We start from the raw sequence: 19,049 nt of genomic DNA, 5'->3' as shown, positions 1-19,049 counted from the left end.
TGTTGACAGCAGCTGAAAGGTCAGAAACATTCTGTTAGTTCTCTTCTCCTGCACAGAACCATCAAGCACGCACATTTAATAAGGTGCAAATGAAAATTAAATTCAAATAGAAAAAGAATCAGTGTGTGTGCTGTTAGGATCTAGTAAGTAAAAAGGAGAGGAAGAAACATGAACTTCCAGCTGCTCTGTATTTAATAATGAATGAGCTGAAAGAATGAACTTGAATTACTTGAATTAAACAAACTCAGCTGTTTGTTACGTCATGCTGCTTTTCAGCTGTTTCTGGAGTCATGTTAAGTTACTGCTGTCTGTCAGATCACCAGCAGAGGGAGGACTTAGACCATATTGTTGTAAAAATAGGGAGCTGATTCTTTTTTTTCTATCAGCCCACAATAAAGTGATATTCCATGCACTGATGCTGCAAGATAGTGATATGATTACAGTAATAATAATGCTGATTTCTCCTGGCAGGGCCAAATTCCTGGATGCCCATGACTGGGTCAGGATGTACTGAATCAGAGCTCTTCACAGGGGAGAGAAACAATGTGGGAATCATCCACCAACCTGCAGTCAGGACAGACCCAGTCTCTGATTCTGAATCTGTTCAGTCCTGGTTTTTACTTCTTTTTTTGTTTTGTTGTTTTCTTTATCACCATAGTTATATGAAAAACAAAGTGAGTGAGTTCACTGGAGAAGCTGATCCTGGCTCTGTGGTCTGGTCTGTTTTAATATAATGACTTTGCCGAACTAACTGTATTGTTCACTGTTAACACTTTGCTGTATATGAGGGCTGTTGGTGAGGACTGGATCACTTGGAGGCGGTCTGAACTTTGGACTTTTGTCCTTATGAAGTGTCGGACTTCATCAGTCACGTGGTCCACGAAACTTCTGCCAGGATAAACAACAGTGAACATTTGAAAAAACGAAGTGAGTTCACTGGAGGAGCTGATCCTTGGGCGCTGTGGTGTTTTTGAAGATAAGGGGTTTTTTCACAGTTAGTATTTATTCCTTTCTAATACGTTACTGTATGTGAGGGGTGTTGGTGAGGACTGGATCACTTGGAGGCGGTCTGGATTATGTTGTTCTCAGGACAGAAACACTTTCACTTCTCTCTGCGAGGACAAACAACAGGAAACAGCTGATCCAGCTCGGTCCTTCACTCACTCGTCTTCATCAAATCAAGATGAGAACGTTATTGTTGTTGCTTCTCTTCTGTCACGTTTCATCACCAGGTAAGATCACATTTTAAACCTTTAAACTCTTTAAACTTCACAGTCCACTCGACTCTTTCCTCCGAGTTTAGTTTCACTTTCAGTGGAGCAGCAGAAACCGTACTTTGGGTGGGTCAGTGCAGAATGATGTGGAACATATTTTCCCAAAAGAAAGAAAGACTTAGAAAGACTTAGTTTGTCCTTTTTTTAGAGCAAACAACATTGCTTGTACAACATGAAACAACCAGAAGAGTTCAGTCTATAAAGGCTGACACAACTAAAACCTGTCTGTTACATCCTGATTCAGACTAAAACATATTTGCTCCCACAGAAAGAGCAGCACATCGTCTCTACAGCACACAACACTGTTCATTAACCACTTTACTGCACAAAGTGATGAAGACAAAACCAAACAGCAGAGAAGGTGTTAAAATGCTGCATGACAGCAAACATCAGACAGAAGTCACATATGGAACATTTCCTTTTGTATTCATCACAGTTACTGTAGCTTCAGTATTGATCAGCTCAGTTGTTTTTGATGAACTCGTGAATGATACCATCAATGTTATATTGAACTGTTTCCTGATTGTATTAATATCTGTTGATGATATATTGATGTTGTATTGATAATATTCCCTCAGAATTGTCTAAAATAATTTTCAGCTGTCTTATATATGAAAAGTAGTCACACAAACAGCCTCTTCATACATCTGAGAAAAATATGTTCAGTAAAACATTATTTATTTTCGACATTTTAACTGTTAATTCATTAGTACTGAAGGATGCAGTTGTTCAGAGTGATGAATCATTATTTAATAACATATGATAGTTGTGTATTTTCTTCACATTTAGGGCAATGCATTTATATTGATTCATATTTAAATCAATCAGTGTTTATGCATCACACAGCCTTCTATTGAGGCCAGTCCACATGAGGACACGCCCACCTCAGAGACTGACATTTAACCAGGAAATCAGTCCTTTGTTTGTTATGTGATTCATTTACTTGCTAATAAATACAGCCAGAGATTAAATATAATCTGAATAGAACGACATGTTCCATCATAGAAGTGATTAAGAAACTTCCTGTATCAGCTTCAGGAGATGCTTCAGATACAAAGAGCTGTGAGACTGCTGTTTGGGTTTTGTTGGTCCTGACACTGCAGGAATGCATCTTCCTACTCACATCTGTATTTCTGCATCTGTTTTCATTTTAAGTGGTGCACATAGCAGAATATTAGTCACAGCCCCATTTAATATATCTACCTTGGGCAGCAGCAGACACGTCCCAACTGGCTTCCTGTGAGACGACCTGCCCAGCACTATCTCGTCCTATCACTGTCGATCTCTCATTCCTCATGCCTTAAGCTACAACCTACAAACAACGCATCTCAACTGAGATGAGATAGTGATCACACGGGTTCACAGAGAGTTCTTCTGTGTAAATGTCTTGGACTGTACTGATCCTCCTGGAAACAAGAGTCCAGCTCTGTCAGCTGTCTGTCAGATCATCATTCCAGATGTGTTTGAGTCGTGTCATCATTATTTTGCACACTTGTTGCTTTTCCCAAACTAGTTGTGGGCACAGATCCAACAATTCGTCTCTCTCTGGTCTCAGCTCTTGATTTCATTTTTCTGCATCAGCTGTTCTGTTAGCTTCATAACTTCAAAATCACACTCTGAATTGTCTCTAAACTGAGCATGGCTGTCTTTTAGTCCCTCAGTTAGGTCAATGCACTCAGAAACTGATAATCTTTGGCTTTGTAAACCCTGTGTGTCAAAATTGTTCAACTTAAATAATTTCCCAAATGTAACATGTAAAAATCTAAACTGATTTGTTTGTAGTTGTTACAGCAGGGACTGAGCCTCAACCTTTGTTTGACCTCTGCTTTCAACACACTCTGCAAACACTTCTCATATTACATTGAGTAACGTCACAATTCTGCTCACTGCTCCAGATTCAGAGCTCCAGCGTCTGTCCACAGATCGCTCACGTTCCGAGCACGGTGTCCTGGATGGAGCTCTTTTTGCACTTCCACAAACCTGCATGTCTGCTGCTTTCTCTCATGAAACTGTTCATGTTGTTCACTGTATCAAAGAATGTGCTAACGTGCTGAGAGACACCAAATTCAGTCTGTGAGAGTGACAGTGGACGTTCACGGCTCGAGGAAAAGATTGTTTCAGAATCACATGCACACCTCTCTTGTTTCCTGACACAATGGCTGTCAAAACTAAATCAAACACACAGAGATGGGTCAAGTCACAGTGGTTTGCTTGAACTGTACAATAAAGTTTTCATCATTAAGAGCGTCTGTATTTTCCCCTGTGTCCACGTGGGGGGAAGTCCTGCTCGACACAAAACAGTACAATATCCAAAATGACTTTTAGATGTTCCTGATTCCTCTGGATGAATGAATAGTTGATGGCATCACAGTTCATTGTTGTGGCAGTAAAGTTATATCGACTATAAAGCCATGTGTTTTTGTATTTTCTGTGATAAAATGTATTCTGACTAAACTTATTACTCATTATTGCCCATTACTGATTACATACCTGTTTCAACTTGATCAGACTGTTTTAACTGAATCATACTGACTTCATCATATTTCTGAGTGTGTGTTCATACTGAATGGAGGCTGTTTGTTCTGCACATTACATTTAAAACTTTTTTGCATTTTGATCCTTTGCAGCAAACACACACACTTCATATCAAATTTATATTTTCACTTAGCTTCATATTCATGATTTGTGTTATTTATAAGCACCTTTGTTTGTCCTGCAGTGCTACACTCCCTGAAGCATTTCATAACTGCATCAACTGGAATCCCAAACTTCCCAGAGGTTGTGACAACAGTAGTAATTGATGAACTTCTGATGGGGTCCTGTGACAGCAACAAAGGCCTGCATGTAAAGGATGTTGCTGAATCATTCATCATAAAGTATCCTGAGCAGTTGGAGTGGTACAAACAAGAATGTCTTGCTGTGTTGCCGATCTTCAGACCCCGCACAAACAGTTTGATGAGTCTCTACAACCAAAGTGGAGGTACAGTATGTAACATGTTATAGCCTGTTTAACTTTTTACTGTTCTGCATCTTAGTTGTAAAGTGACCCAGGGCCTCAAGATACCAATCAGTTCAAACTCTAACATCATTTTACACATAACCTGAAATAGAGATTCATGTAAAGTAAACCATCATATCAGTTTGTCTTCAGTGGTCCAGCCACTACCTGTCATTCATCATGTCAACATTAATCAGCTGCTAGTTAGACTTGTTGCTGAAGCTGTTAAACACAAACTAATGATAATAATCTGATTCATGACCACACGACTAAAAAAACAGCAGTCATCACACAATGTACAATGTTTTTAAGATCATCTTTCCACTGAATGTTTCATCTGTGAATCAGTGTTAATTACAGTCTCTGTCTCAGGTGTCCATGTTTTACAGAAGGTGGAGGGCTGTGACTGGGATGATGAGACTGAAGAGGTCAAAGGTTTCTCTCAGTATGGTTATGATGGAGAAGACCTCTTGGAATTGGATCCGAAAACATTTACATGGATCGCTCTAAAACCTGAGGCTGTCAACATCTCAATGATGTGGTACACAAAAACATACTTAAGAGAAAACTTTAAGACTGTTTTGACTCAGATTTTTCCTGAGCAGCTGAAGAAGTTTGTGGACTATGGGAGGAGCTTTCTGCTGAGAACAGGTAGAATCACCTGACCTGATGTAGTTTATTAGACACAGTGATCTTCATATAGGCTGCTCAGACTGAACTGTCATTGTATTATTAATCCAACCTGTCTGACATCAGCTTTTTTGTAGTGCTTACATTTGTTTTAATCCTGACCAATCGCAGACATCTTTGGGTGACATCACTCACCATCAAAGCTCAGACTGTGATGTCACAGTTAGTTTAAGGAAAGTGATTTTACAGTTTCAGTGTTTCACAATAGAAATAGTTCCACTGGACATTGACACTGTGATTGACAACCTGACTGTGAATCATAAGAACAGACAGACATTGTTCTTCTCTGACTGTAGTGAGTGTCTTTAGTGGTGGTGTAGTTCCCTCCTCTGTCTGTATACAGATCATGTGGAGGCTGTGTAGCAGATGTGTTGTTATGTACCCTGTCATTATTACACTGTGGTCTGGATACATGGAGCACATTACTTGACCACCATCAACACTTTCACACCTTCTGTTATTGATTCCAAATATAATTTCTTCATCTTTCTTTTACCTTGTTTCTTTTCCTCTCTCTCCTCTTTAATATCTCTCTCTTTCCTCTCCAGAGCTTCCCTCAGTGTTTCTCCTCCAGAAGACTCCCTCCTCTCCAGTCAGCTGCCTCGCTACAGGTTTCTACCCTCACAGAGCCTCACTCGTCTGGAGGAAAGATGGAGAGGAGCTTCATGAGGAGGTGGACCACGGAGAGATCCTCCCCAACCACGATGGAACCTTCCAGATGAGTGTTGACCTGAACCTTTCATCAGTCACACCTGAAGACTGGACGAGGTACGACTGTGTGTTTCAGCTCTCTGGTGTGAAGGAGGACATCATCACCAAATTGGAGAAAGATCGGATCAGAACCAACTGGGGTAAGAGTGAGATCAGAGGGTGCTGAAGGGGAGTGCATGGGAATTAGTCATGAAAAAAATACCAAAAATAAACGTATTAATTGGTTTAAAGGTCCCATATTATGAAAAACACGCTTTTTTTGCTCTCTACATATATAAACTGGTCCTCCCAGAGCCTGCCAACTCCCAGAATGATGAAAACAAGCCATTACTGCATGGTCTCTGCAGCCCACCCACTGGTAAAATGGCGCTCCTACAGGCTGTTCAAATTCTGCTCCTGTCCTTACATAACGAAAGGAGTCATTATCATAGGCCAGCCTCCTCTGTGCGGTGATAGGAGATATATGAGAGGGGGGCGTTCGTCCCCGAGGTGAAGTTCGGTGTGTCCATGCAGTTGTCAGACCTGGGTAAAATGGAGGACTCAGATGCAGTCAGTAAACAGTGTTGACAGGCTTTTATTTTGATGGTTTTTAGAATTCTCTTCAGAATGGGTGACAACACAACAGGCTGTGAAAACCTAGACTCGCCTGAACAGACGAGGACAAAACACAAGAAAACAAAGAAGAGAAAATCATGGAAGAAATGCATAAGGTCTACACTTATCTTAAGAATAAATAAATACACTATGAAAATTACGCAAAACAAAAGACCACTCTCAACGAGGGAAAACCAAAAGGCTGAAAACTTAACTGTGCTACACTGAGTTGCAAAAACTACAAAAAAAAAGACGCTCCAATTACTCTACTCTGTTGTTGGTTGTATAAATCAACATAAGTGCCTATATCCTGTCCCAGATACAGAATAACAGAAGAAACAATGGTTGCGTTTCATTTTTAATGACAACGTGCCGGCTGCGGTTCGTGTTAGCTTGTATGTGTGTGCTAACCACTTTACATCGGACTGCTTCAGTAACGAGGGTCAGTACAAAGCTGGCTTTGCCTCGACACTGACCCTCGTTAAAGCATCAGTCTCAACCATACCGGACCCAGCAACTGCACCCGAGCCACCGATAAGTGTCGCCGCGGTTTGATAGTATTTACAGTTGTCGACGAGTATGGTGAAGTCAGCTGGAAATCGACTAACTAGTTAGCTCCGCTTCGGTCCCCTATGCAATGGCGTTTGAAGGGAGTTTGATGTTAATAATATTACAAGGGAGCTTGGTTGTCACAGTAAAAGTCTGGAAACGTGCAGACTGGAGACAGAGGCGATGTGAACACTGTCCAAGAGTTTAGAGACTGTGTTGAAAACAAACACAGCTTTCACTAGCTTTTAGCCATAAGCTACACGGCAGTAACTGTAACAACACATACGAACAAACTAACATTATTCAGACACACTAACCATTCTGAAACGTCCTGCTGCAGCCACAGAATCTGAATTTCTTCAGGAGCCTCTCCATCTGGGTCCGATTCTGGGTCAAACTGGTATGATTGAAAGAAAAATCTCCGCGAGCCATAGCGATACATATATATATACATCCACCATAAACATTAGCGCATGCTACCAGTTAGTCCAAGGGGCTTCCCCTCCCTGAGAGTGACGCAACAGGAAGGGCTCTCTCTGATATTGATGAAAAACAGTATAATATGGGACCTTTCATTTGTTCTAACCTGCTTCATCTGCTCCAGTCTTAATTTATTGTATTCAACAGTGAAGCCCAGTAACATGACCGTCCTCGTCACTGCTGCAGTGGTTGTTCTTGCTCTCATTCTCATCGGTGCTGCTGGATTCATCGTTTACAAAAGGAAGAAAGGTGAGAGAGAAAAAGGAAAGATTTCACTACTTTGATTTCAGTCTTTGAGTTGATTTCTTTTATTCAGATTGCAAATTAAAACAAGTACCAGAGAAAGTAAATACAGTCAGCACTAAACAGACTGAGTATAAACAGCTACTCAGTCTGAGTGAGTAGAAGAGAGGAATAAAGTGACTAAAGATAATCTGGCATTTACAACTGTGTCTGAAATTATTTGTCTTGTTTTGATTTCAGCCATCAGCCCTCCATCTTGTAAGTAAAACTTACTTTGGTTCTATTTCAGCTGATCTGACTCACACTTCATGTTTTAGATTAAAAATGTTTCACAATATTGTGCAGATTAACATTTTCAACACTTTTTCCTTTCCTGTATTCATTGTTTATAAAAGTTCAATCCAGGATGTTTGTTTCTGACCTGCAGCTCCTGACAACAGCACAGAGCTCTCTGAGCAGCTGGTCTGGATGTCAAAGTGTCCTCAGGCAAGATACTGAGACCCAAACTGCTCCTGATGTGCTGGTCGGCACCTTGCATTGTATTCACTGCCGTCAGTGTATGAATGTATGTATGAATTACTGTAATTCGCGGGATTTTGTTCCACCACTGAGGCTCCAAAACAGAGAAGAGTTGTGACTTTGTTGAGCGACCTTTGTTTGCTCTCAGCGGTACCACCGGCAAACTGATGTAATGGAGCAAAGTGCTCGCGCCTGGGTGTGTGCTCTGACCAGTGTTTGGAAGTAGATGGGTGCAGTTCCATTGACGGCCTTGAAGGCCAGTACCATCGTCTTGAATCGGATGCGACCTGCAACAGGAAGCCAGTGGAGGTCCATGAGGAGGGGGGTCACATGGGACAATGTGGGTATATCCAAAACAAGGCGCGCTGCAGTATTCTGGATACGCTGCAACAGTTTTGTCGCAGAAGCTGCAAGTCCATGCAAGAGCGAGTTGCAGTGGTCCAGGCGGTAGATGACCAGCACTTGGACCAGGAGTTGCTTTGCATCCTTTGTGAGGAAAGACCAGATCCTGCCGATGTTGTAGAGGGCAAATCTGCATCATCGGGCCAAAGCAGTGATGTTGGGGGTGCAGGATAGTCCGTCGTCGAGGATTACGCCCAGATTCCTCACAGTTGATGAAGACGATACTGTAGTGTCCTCGACACTGACTGACAGGTTCATGCAAGGGCAGTCTTTCCCCGGGATGAAGAGGAGTTCAGTTTTACTAAAGTTGACTTTGAGGTGATGTGCAGCTGTCCAAGTTGAGATGTCTGCTACACATTCCGAGATGCGCATTGCAATGTGGGTGTTAGAGGAGGATGGGGGAAAAGAGAGGAACAGTTGGGTGTCGTCTGCATAACAGTGGTAAGAGAATCCATGTGATGTGGCTGCAGAGACTGGTTATCTAGTGAATAATGAAAACAGAAGTGGTCCTAGTACTGAGCCTTGAGGGACACCAGTTTCCAGAAAGCACGGTTTGGACAAGGAGCCATTCCATGTGACCTGAAAGGTGCGATTTGTCAGGTATGATGTGAACCAGGTTAGAGCAGAGGCAGCAATGCATAGTTCAGCCAGAGTGGAGAGGAGGATTTGGTGGCTGACTGTGTCAAACGCAGAAGATTGGTCAAGGAGAACGACGACAGATGGAACTAGTGACCGACCGATTATCAGCCACCAATATATCGGGGCCCGATAGAATGGCCCAATTTCTATCGGGGGTTCTATCGTATCGGTGAAATGTTGCGCCGATAGAAAAAAAAAGTGTGAAGATGACAAAAGCTTCCGCTGGTGTACTGATTTATTTTGTCCAGTGGGGCGCGCTGAGCTCAGCCAGAGACTTTGGCTCAGCTCACATTTCAGTGACGTCCTTCCCCCACTCTACACCATGAAACCTCCCGACCACCTGATCAGTCAGCCGATCAACCAGCGGACTGTTTGAGCAGCAAAACAGTAAAAACAGCCCAACACATGACATGCTATTGCTGTATAATTGTGGACTGGATTGTCCTGTGTTCATTTCCCCATGTTTGTGAGACAACGCGGAACGCTCCCCACTACACGCTTGCTATAGTAATTTCTGATTGATTGAATACGTTATTAAAGTTTGCAAAAAAGCACCGAAGGGTACAGTTTAATACAAATACAATGCTAACAGGATTGAACCAAGAAAGCACTAGTCTCCCCGACACGACACGGGATCACTTTTATTTTATCGTCGTCATTTTGGCTTGGTTTGATTGTGTGTGTCCACAGCTGGGTTGGTTTATGGAGGGGACGAATGAACAACATGTTTTTTGGCATGCATTGCTGACCTGGGCATTGTTTTCAATAAATTAGAAAAACCTTTCCTATCATTCCCCTTTTCCGTGCATGGTTGAAGGACATCGCATCCACGCTCCGCTCCCTCCTGCGCCGAAATGTCCCCTTTAGTCACATAAACCAACTCGGGTGTGTGGACACAACCACTGCATCAACTCGCCACCTGCATCTATTTAAACTTTGTCACTTTGCTTTGTTCTTTTGCCATGATGAAGACCTCCAGGTCGAAACGTTGGCCATGTCTGTTCGACAACACAATAAATTAAGTAACGTCAGGCATATTTAACATCAAGGCTACGAGTGTGCTGCATCACTTCCTCATCAACACTGGTGTCTCTTATTTGTGGCCGCTGCCAGCGCCACACAGGCTTTGCCTTTCATCAATCAAGCGCTGTTTTCGTCTTTGTTAAAAACAATAACAGCAACAGCAACAATACAGCAGCTGTAGGCAGCTGAGATCGCTGTGCCGTCTGTTTTGCATGCAAATATGAATTAGCACAGTAAAATGAATGGTTCTCTATTTACAAATTGACTGAACAAGTTCAAATGTTAAATGTCATTTAAAAAAAGTCTGTTAAATGTTAAAAGTCTTGAATAAAGACATTGGTTTAAGAAAGCATCTGTCTGTACTTCTGTCACTGTGACTGTACTATTGCATAATCATATTCGTGCAAAATCTATGCACAATCCAAGGCCTGTTTTCATTACAGCTCAAAAACTCACTATATCGGTTGCATATCGGCTATCGGTGATTGCACCCCCTCTAATATCGGCTATCGTTATCGGGCCAAAAAATCCCTATCGGTTGGACACTAGATGGAACGGAATGAGGCTCTGGCGGCACTGAGTGACTCAGTCACTGTGAGGAGGGCCGTCTCAGTGGAGTGGGCAGTCCTGAAGCCTGACTAACAGGAGTCAAGGAGGTTGTTTTGAGAAAGATAGGAGGACAGTTGGTTGTAGACGGCATGTTCCAGAGTTTTAGAGAGCAATGAAAGAAGAGATACAGGTCTGTAGTTTGGGAAGTTAGCTGAATAAAGGGTGGGTTTCTTTAGGAGTGAATTTACTGTAGCTGTCTTGAAAGGAGCTGGAATGAGGTCTTAGGTGAGGGAGGAGTTGATCAGAGAGGTGAGGAATGGCAAGATGTTGTGTGAGATGTCTTCGAGAAGAGAGGAGGGAGATGTATATCGACACATTTACAACTATGAACTTATGAGACTGAATGAACATGAATGAATGTTAAACTCAAATGTGTTGTTCTTTGTTTTTGTGCTAATGTTTGTCTTTTCAATAAAATCTCACATTTTAACAAGTTTGGTCCACATGCTCATTTGTGACGACACTTCGATATATTACCTGAACATTCAGTATTCTCGGAGGATTTGAATGAGGAGATTGATATCAATGTGAACTCTGAGCAGAGTTAGCTCCGAGACAAGGTTAGTTTAGCTTAGCATGAACACTGAAGTTAGAGATTAAACAGAGAGCCAGTATCTCTGTTAAAGGAGCCTTCTGACAACTAAACAGCTGACTGACTGATGTCCTGTAACGCTTCACCTGTGAGGAGGTCATAAGATACGTTTAGAAAGAAAGAGAAACAAACTGAGACTGAGAGACTCAGAGTGAGATACATGTTGAAACATGTTTATTCACAGCAGTGATTTGAGCTGATGGTTAACACCAATTAAATATACAAGCAACATACAACAATAATAGAAATGACTTAAACACAGAGGAACTCTGAGAGAAAATGATTAAATGTTACTATATAATTCCCCTTAATAATCAATATCACCTGTTTCTGTGTGATTCCTGACTGTTTGCTGCTCATCCTTCACTAACATCTACATGGTAATACTTAGAAATCTGTCTGCTTCATCTTAATCAATGTTAATTAATATTGTTAATTGGTAGCAGCAAGTTACATGATTGACAGCAACCAAGCAACCTAAAACCTGTAGCCTGTTCCTGATAGGTGCATGGAAATATGTGATGTCACATGTTTTTCCCCCATTAGAGCTCTGCCCACTTCAAACATGCAGCACGTGATTCTGGAGAAACATAGTTTATTATTGAGTCTCATTCCCAGATCATCTAATACCAGAGCTTTGGGTCGGGCAGCTGTGAAACTCTTAGCCTCTATTTCATACATGTCTTTGCTGCCATCTAACGGCTGTTTAGTGGTATTATATACAGTATTACAAACAGGGCTGTGACACTTGTATTGTGGAGCCTGATTCCCTTTCAAGTGGATAAAATAAATATCTCACACACACTGGGTACTTTAAGGAATCCAGGTTTGACTGGTTCTGTCCAAACTGAAACCTTTGTAGAATATATGTGCTCTGTGGTATTTCTGTCTACTTTGGTTCAGTTGAAGTCGAGGAGCTGCTGAATGATTTCAGTGGCATCTCTGTGCAAAGGATCATTGTTATCATGGTGTTATCTACTGTCTGATGTAGAATAAGTTATAGGTGGTGACACAAATGTACATGAGGACAAGATATGAGATAAGTAAGATGCTGTTCCATAAAGAGTGGAATTGGCGACATGTTCTTGCTCCAGCTACAGGAGTAGTTGAAGGTGGAGTCGACACAGAGGAAGGGAATGGTTGGTGGCGGGGCCGGAAATTGGAAGATCAAGCATGGACATTGTTTTTTGTTATTTATTTATTTATGTTTTCTTTTACAGTGAATGCTAGTTGGGTGAACTGGAGCAGGCAGAGAATAAACCTGTACAGAAACCCAGAGAACATGGTCGCTCCACTCAGGTGACAGTTATAACCACTGAGTCGTAGTTATCAGCTGCGACAGCATCATCAGAGGCACTGTCCTCCACTCGTCAGGTTTTGAAGAGCTCGGTGAATCTTTTCCACAATGATCTCAAACTACTGGTTCTTCTCACCGGCTGTGTCTCTGATTGAAGGACATGTATCGTTGTGTTCTCGTCTTCAGCGACTCTCTGCTCCTCCTCTGCTATCAGAGCTCTAAGTCTCATCACCAGACTCTCCTTCAACAAAATCATCGACTCATCAGACCTCTCTCTCACCTTTTTTTCCTTTTTCTCTTTTCCCGTGAATCAAATTCTCTCTCTCTCAGTGTGACGACACTCTATGACATATTTGAATGTTAATCATGTAACTCGTCCACTCTTGTGTCTTCCAGCTGCTCCTCTTGGCTGCTGCTAGCTTGGCTCAGCTCCTTGTTGCTCTCGTGGCTCCTCATGTCTCTGAGTTTGTTAGAAATAGTCATTTAAAATGTTCACAGCTATAACCACCGAGTACTGCTTAGTGTTGGAACATTCTAGAACATTTCAGAACATCAAAGGACATCAAAGGACACTCCATTCTAAAGTTTAAATCTAAATGTTTTTATTTCAAACAGGATATATTTTGTTCCTAAATCCTAAAATCTGTATTTTCACCTCATTTACAGACTTTTTAAAGAATTGCTTACCCTCGCCATGAGCCCTGTAAAGTGTGCCAATAATCATCATCTCTGGATACTATTTAAATACAAACAACAAATAAACAAATGTGCACATCATTTGGGTAGAAGCGTTTCTTCATTAAGGTCGTACACTAAATGAAGTTGGTATGGAAAGACGTAACATAACTTTTATTCACCAGGCCAACGTCTGCAAGTTTTATGTGTCCTGCATGTGTACAAATCAATTTAAAAATATCAACAAAGCAAAAATTAGTTAACACAGATGAAATGTACAAGCAACAATCAGAGAAATGACTTAAATACCTAGGTGCCCTGAGAGAATATGATTAAATGTTAATATTTCTCTTAATAATCAATATCATCTGTTTCTGTGTGATTCTGGACTGTTTGGTGCTCACCCTTCATTAACATCTACAACTGTACTGTAATTATATATAATTATATAGAAAGAGTCTCTTTGTAGTGCTAATTTGTTTATATGGGTTTATTACATTTACTTCAGTTGGTAAAGTGTTCTGATGTGGGCAGGTGTCAATCATTTTCGGTGTTATTGGGGATTAACCGGTCGGATTGTTAGAGGGGCGGGACTAGAGGGAAACCGAGGGAAATGAGAGAAAGAGCTGCGGGGAAGTCCGAGCAAACTTTAAAATAACTTTATTGAAAAGTATTATTTACTGTTATCAACCGGAAGTTTGTGCAAGTGTTTGATTATTTTGTTAAAAGTGTAACTGAGCGTGTTTTAGAAGTGAGGGCTCGTTACTGGCGCTAACTGAAGACAAGATGGGACTGTTGCTAACGGTTAGCATCGCTAACTGCTAATCTAGAGACGGCGTTGGAAGTTGACACGGCTGCTGCAGGACGGAGGAGTCGGTGATGGACCGAGCCTCAGGACAGAAGCGAACCTCAGGACGGGTCTCTGGTCAATTCGCTGCCTCTGGGAAGAGGTTTTGGAGGAAACTGCTGGATCGCTTCTCCGTGGTTCGGGTGAGTATCCTGACCTGCGGGTTCAACGGTTATTTCTTTATTAGCTCATGCATGCGCACCATCACTGGTACCAAGTGAACCAGTACAAAAACTATTGCTATTGTGAAGGTTCCTAGTGTGATCTGCATGAGGCACTCGTCATTGTAATTTAGTTGTATTGATCAGAAATAGAACTATCAAGGCTTATGTTGTTGTTGACTTTTGAATGTGACATCTTGGTTTTCTGGTGTCCTCTGTTGCCGTGGTTACAAACCTGCGCGTGCGCGTCAGGCTCCTCTGTGGGGCGGTGCTTTGAATGCAGCTCAGCAGTGAGAGAGAAGAACTGACCTGGGAGCTGTTTCATTCAAATATTCTGGCTAAGTCTGTTTTTTTCCTTAAAACTCCAGACTGCAGCTTTAGTATAAGGACTATGTGAGAGGTGTCGGTCAGGACCGGGTCACATGCAGGCGGTCTGATCTATTGTTGTTATTGTGTCGGACTTCAGCATTCACTCAGTCCGTGAAACGTGGGCCAGAAACTCTCTCTCCTCCCTCTGCCAGGACAAACAACAGGAAACAGCTGATCCAGCTCGGTCCTTCACTCACTCGTCTTCATCAAATCAAGATGAGAACGTTATTGTTGTTGCTTCTCTTCTGTCACGTTTCATCACCAGGTAAGATCACATTTTAAACCTTTAAACTCTTTAAACTTCACAGTCCACTCGACTCTTTCCTCCGAGTTTAGTTTCACTTTTGTTGACTGTTTTAACTGAATCATACTGACTTCATCATATTTCGGAGTGGTGTTGATGAATGTGTGTTCATACTGAATGGAGGCTGTTTGTTCTGCATTTAAAACGTGTGTATTTTGCTCCTTCGTAGCAAACACACACTTCATATCATATTTATATTTTCTCTAAGCATCATATTTTTGATTAGTGTTATTTATAAACTCCTTTGTTTGTCCTGCAGTGCTACACTCCCTGAAGTATTTCATAACTGCATCAACTGGAATCCCAAACATCCCAGAACTTGTGGCAACATTAGAAGTTGATGAACTTCTGATTGGGTCCTGCGACAGCAACAAAAAGGTCGACGTAAAACATGACATTGCTAAATCATTTTTCACAAAGTATCCTGAGCAGTTGGAGTGGTACAGAAAAAAATGTTTCCAGGTTTGGCCAAACACCTTCAAAGCCTTCACTGACAGTTTGATGAGTCTCTACAACCAAAGTGGAGGTACAGTATGTAACATGTTATAGCCTGTTTAACTTTTTTCTGTTCTGCATCTTAGCTGTAAAGTGACCCAGGGCCTCAAGATACCAATCAGTTCAAACTCTAACATCATTTTACACATAACACACAATAATACTAATCATAAATATGATGCTAAGAGAAAATATGAATATGATATGAAGTGTGTGTGTTTGCTGCAAAGGATCAAAATACAAATTTTTTTTAAATGTAATGTGCAGAACAAACAGCCTCCATTCAGTATGAACACACACTCATCATCACCACTCAGAAATATGATGAAGTCAGTATGAGTCAGTTAAAAAAGTCTGATCAAGTTTAAACAAAAGTGAAACTAAACTCGGAAATATTCAAGTGGACTGAATGTTTCATCTGTGAATCAGTGTTAATTACAGTCTCTGTCTCTGTCTCAGGTGTCCATGTTTTACAAGAGACAGGAGGCTGTGAGTGGGATGATGAGACTGAAGAGGTCAAAGGTTTCGCTCAGTATGGTTATGATGGAGAAGACTTCATGGTACTGGATCCAAATACATTTACATGGATCTCTCTAAGACCTGAGGCTGTCATCGCCAAACCAATATTGGAAGCTGATCCATTTTTAAGAGGAAACTCTAACCTAACTTTAACTCATTTTTGTCCAGACTGTCTGAAGACGTATGTGGAGGATTTGAAGAACATTCTGAGAACAGGTAGGATCACCTGACCTGATGTAGTTTATTAGACACAGTGATCTTCATATAGGCTGCTCAGACTGAACTGTCATTGTATTATTAATCCAACCTGTCTGACATCAGCTTTTTTGTCGTGGTTACATTTGTTTTAGTCCTGACCAATCACAGACATCTTTGGGTGACATCACTCACCATCAAAGCTCAGACTGTGATGTCACAGTTAGTTTAAGGAAAGTGATTTTACAGTTTCAGTGTTTCACAATAGAAATAGTTCCACTGAACATTGACACTGTGATTGACGACCTGACTGTGAATCATAAGAACAGACAGACATTGTTCTTCTCTGACTGTAGTGAGTGTCTTTAGTGGTGGTGTAGTTCCCTCCTCTGTCTGTAAACAGATCATGTGGATGCTGTGTAGCAGATGTGTTGTTATGTACCCTGTCATTATTACACTGTGGTCTGGATACATGGAGCACATTACTTGGCCTCCATCAACACTGTCCTCCTGCTTTTTTAAAAATCAAGATTTAGTCGACCGACACTATTACAAACTGTCACAAGCACATGACATGATTCACATCCTGCTGCTGGTTTCACACTATTCCCCTGATCAACAGTTTGCAGCAGTGATGTGCCAACAAACATAGTATTGTAACAAAATAGTGCAGATGAAGTCGGCTAGCAAGTAAAAAAGGATGTATATGATGCATCATTTTTAATATTTTGAAAGTTTTGCAGATGTTAAGCAACAAAATATATCCAATACATTTTCTTGGCATATGAAGTAATAATAACTTAAGTTCAGAAACTAGATCATGCCTCTCCTGGCTAATTTGCCACTTGAGCCATCTAACCAAAACCACCTGGGCCCCTTTAATGCAACACCTGTGCCTTTCCAATCCATTCAGCCATGCAGACCTATATAGGCAAGCCTAAGCCTTTTCTCCCGTTCGTCTCAAGTTCTCACAATCCTCCTCCCCAGACCCTCTACTTCTCCTTTATACTCCTCCACAGGACCACTAAGCAGGCCAGCTTTCGACATCGCTGTCCCACAGCAAGAAGACATGGACACCAGCCGTTCCAGCACAGGAACTCTGGAGGGGTAATAAAGCAGCACAAATCAAGATGCGTGCTCATCGACTGACCCCTCTGAGTCTCAAACTGCCTGATCCTAGATGGACCAGAAACTCTACAACCGTAGACGATCCCCTCTCCTCCCTTCCTTCATCCACCTACCTCGAACCCTTTCTCCCTACCCTTATCAAGCCTTCCATCAATTAGATAAAATTACCTTTACACTCAACGATGGCGTGGTCTTTTTTTAGTGAAATATTCGAAATCACTTTCACATCTGTTATTAATTCAGAATGTAATTTCTTCATCTTTCTTTTACCTTGTTTCTTTTCCTCTCTCTCCTCTTTAATATCTCTCTCTTTCCTCTCCAGAGCTTCCCTCAGTGTCTCTCCTCCAGAAGACTCCCTCCTCTCCAGTCAGCTGCCTCGCTACAGGTTTCTACCCTCACAGAGCCTCACTCGTCTGGAGGAAAGATGGAGAGGAGCTTCATGAGGAGGTGGACCACGGAGAGATCCTCCCCAACCACGATGGAACCTTCCAGATGAGTGTTGACCTGAACCTTTCATCAGTCACACCTGAAGACTGGACGAGGTACGACTGTGTGTTTCAGCTCTCTGGTGTGAACGAGGACATCATCACCAAACTGGAGAAAGATCGGATCAGAACCAACGAAAGTAAGAGTGAGATCAGAGGGTGCTGAAGGGGAGTGCATGGGAACAACAACAAAACAGTAATAATAAACTATCATTGTATTCAACAGTGAAGCCCAGTAACATGACCGTCCTCGTCACTGCTGCAGTGGTTGTTCTTGCTCTCATTCTCATCGGTGCTGCTGGATTCATCGTTTACAAAAAGAAGAAAGGTGAGAGAGAAAAAGGAAAGATTTCACTATTTTAATTTGTGTTTTTCTTTTATTCAGGTTGCAGAATGAAAACAAGTATCAGAGAAAGTAAATACAGTCAGCACTAAACAGACTGAGTATAAACAGATACTCAGTCTGAGTGAGTAGAAGAGAGGAATAAAGTGACTAAAGATAATCTGGCATTTACAACTGTGACTGAAATTATTTGTCTTGTTCTGATTTCAGCCATCAGCCCTCCATCTTGTCAGTAAAACTTACTTTGGTTCTATTTCAGCTAGTGAGCGACCGATTATCGGCCACCGATATATCGGGGCCCGATAGAACGGCCCAATTTCTATTGGGGGTTCTATCGCATCGGTGAAATGTTGCGCCGATAGAAAAAAAAGTGTGAGAATGACAAAAGCACGCGCTGGTGTACTGATTCATTTTGTCCAGTGGGGCGCGCTGAGCTCAGCCAGAGACTTTGGCTCAGCTCACATTTCAGTGAAGTCCCTCCCCCACGCTACACCACGAAACCTCCCGACCTGTTGGGTGCAAATGCAGAGAAGCTATGCTTCCTGTATTACAACCTGCCACACACTGACTGACAGCATGTTGTTTTTTTAGATTTGTTTATTTATTTTTATTTATTTATTGAAAGTTCTGCTACATTATTTAATTTATTTTTGTTTGTGTGCCAATCTGCACTTTTTCTCAGCTTGACTGAACAAGTTCAAATGTTAAATGTCATTTTAAAAAAGTCTGTTAAATGTTAAAAGTCTTGAATAAAGACATTGGTTTAAGAAAGCATCTGTCTGTACTACTGTCACTGTGACTGTACTATTGCATAATCATATTGTGCAAAATCTATGCACAATCCAAGGCCTGTTTTCATTCCAGCTCAAAAACTCACTATATCGGTTGCATATCGGCTATCGGTGATT

The 19,049-nt window shown here is 41.6% G+C and overlaps 1 protein-coding gene and 1 long non-coding RNA gene across 2 annotated transcripts; both read left to right on the top strand.

Moving 5' to 3' along the window:
• Window positions 1-723: 723 nt before the first annotated feature.
• LOC115578600 (major histocompatibility complex class I-related gene protein-like) lies at window positions 724-17,904 on the top strand (the record flags this gene model as incomplete). The annotated part of the gene is made up of 4 exons (XM_030411646.1): window positions 724-1,232; window positions 3,994-4,254; window positions 4,645-4,923; window positions 17,636-17,904. Coding segments are annotated over exons 1-4 (858 nt in total), but the record flags the coding sequence as incomplete, so codon positions are not given.
• Window positions 15,976-17,457, top strand: LOC115578610 (uncharacterized). Its single transcript, XR_003983492.1, has 3 exons — window positions 15,976-16,031; window positions 16,159-16,206; window positions 17,205-17,457. It is a non-coding gene; the product is annotated as an uncharacterized LOC115578610 (long non-coding RNA).
• Window positions 17,905-19,049: the final 1,145 nt, after the last annotated feature.

Source organism: Sparus aurata, chromosome 3 (genome assembly GCF_900880675.1).
Source record: "Sparus aurata chromosome 3, fSpaAur1.1, whole genome shotgun sequence".
Lineage (NCBI taxonomy): Eukaryota > Metazoa > Chordata > Actinopteri > Spariformes > Sparidae > Sparus > Sparus aurata.
Note: the sequence above shows the minus strand (reverse complement) of the source record. Positions and strands in the feature narration are given on the sequence as shown.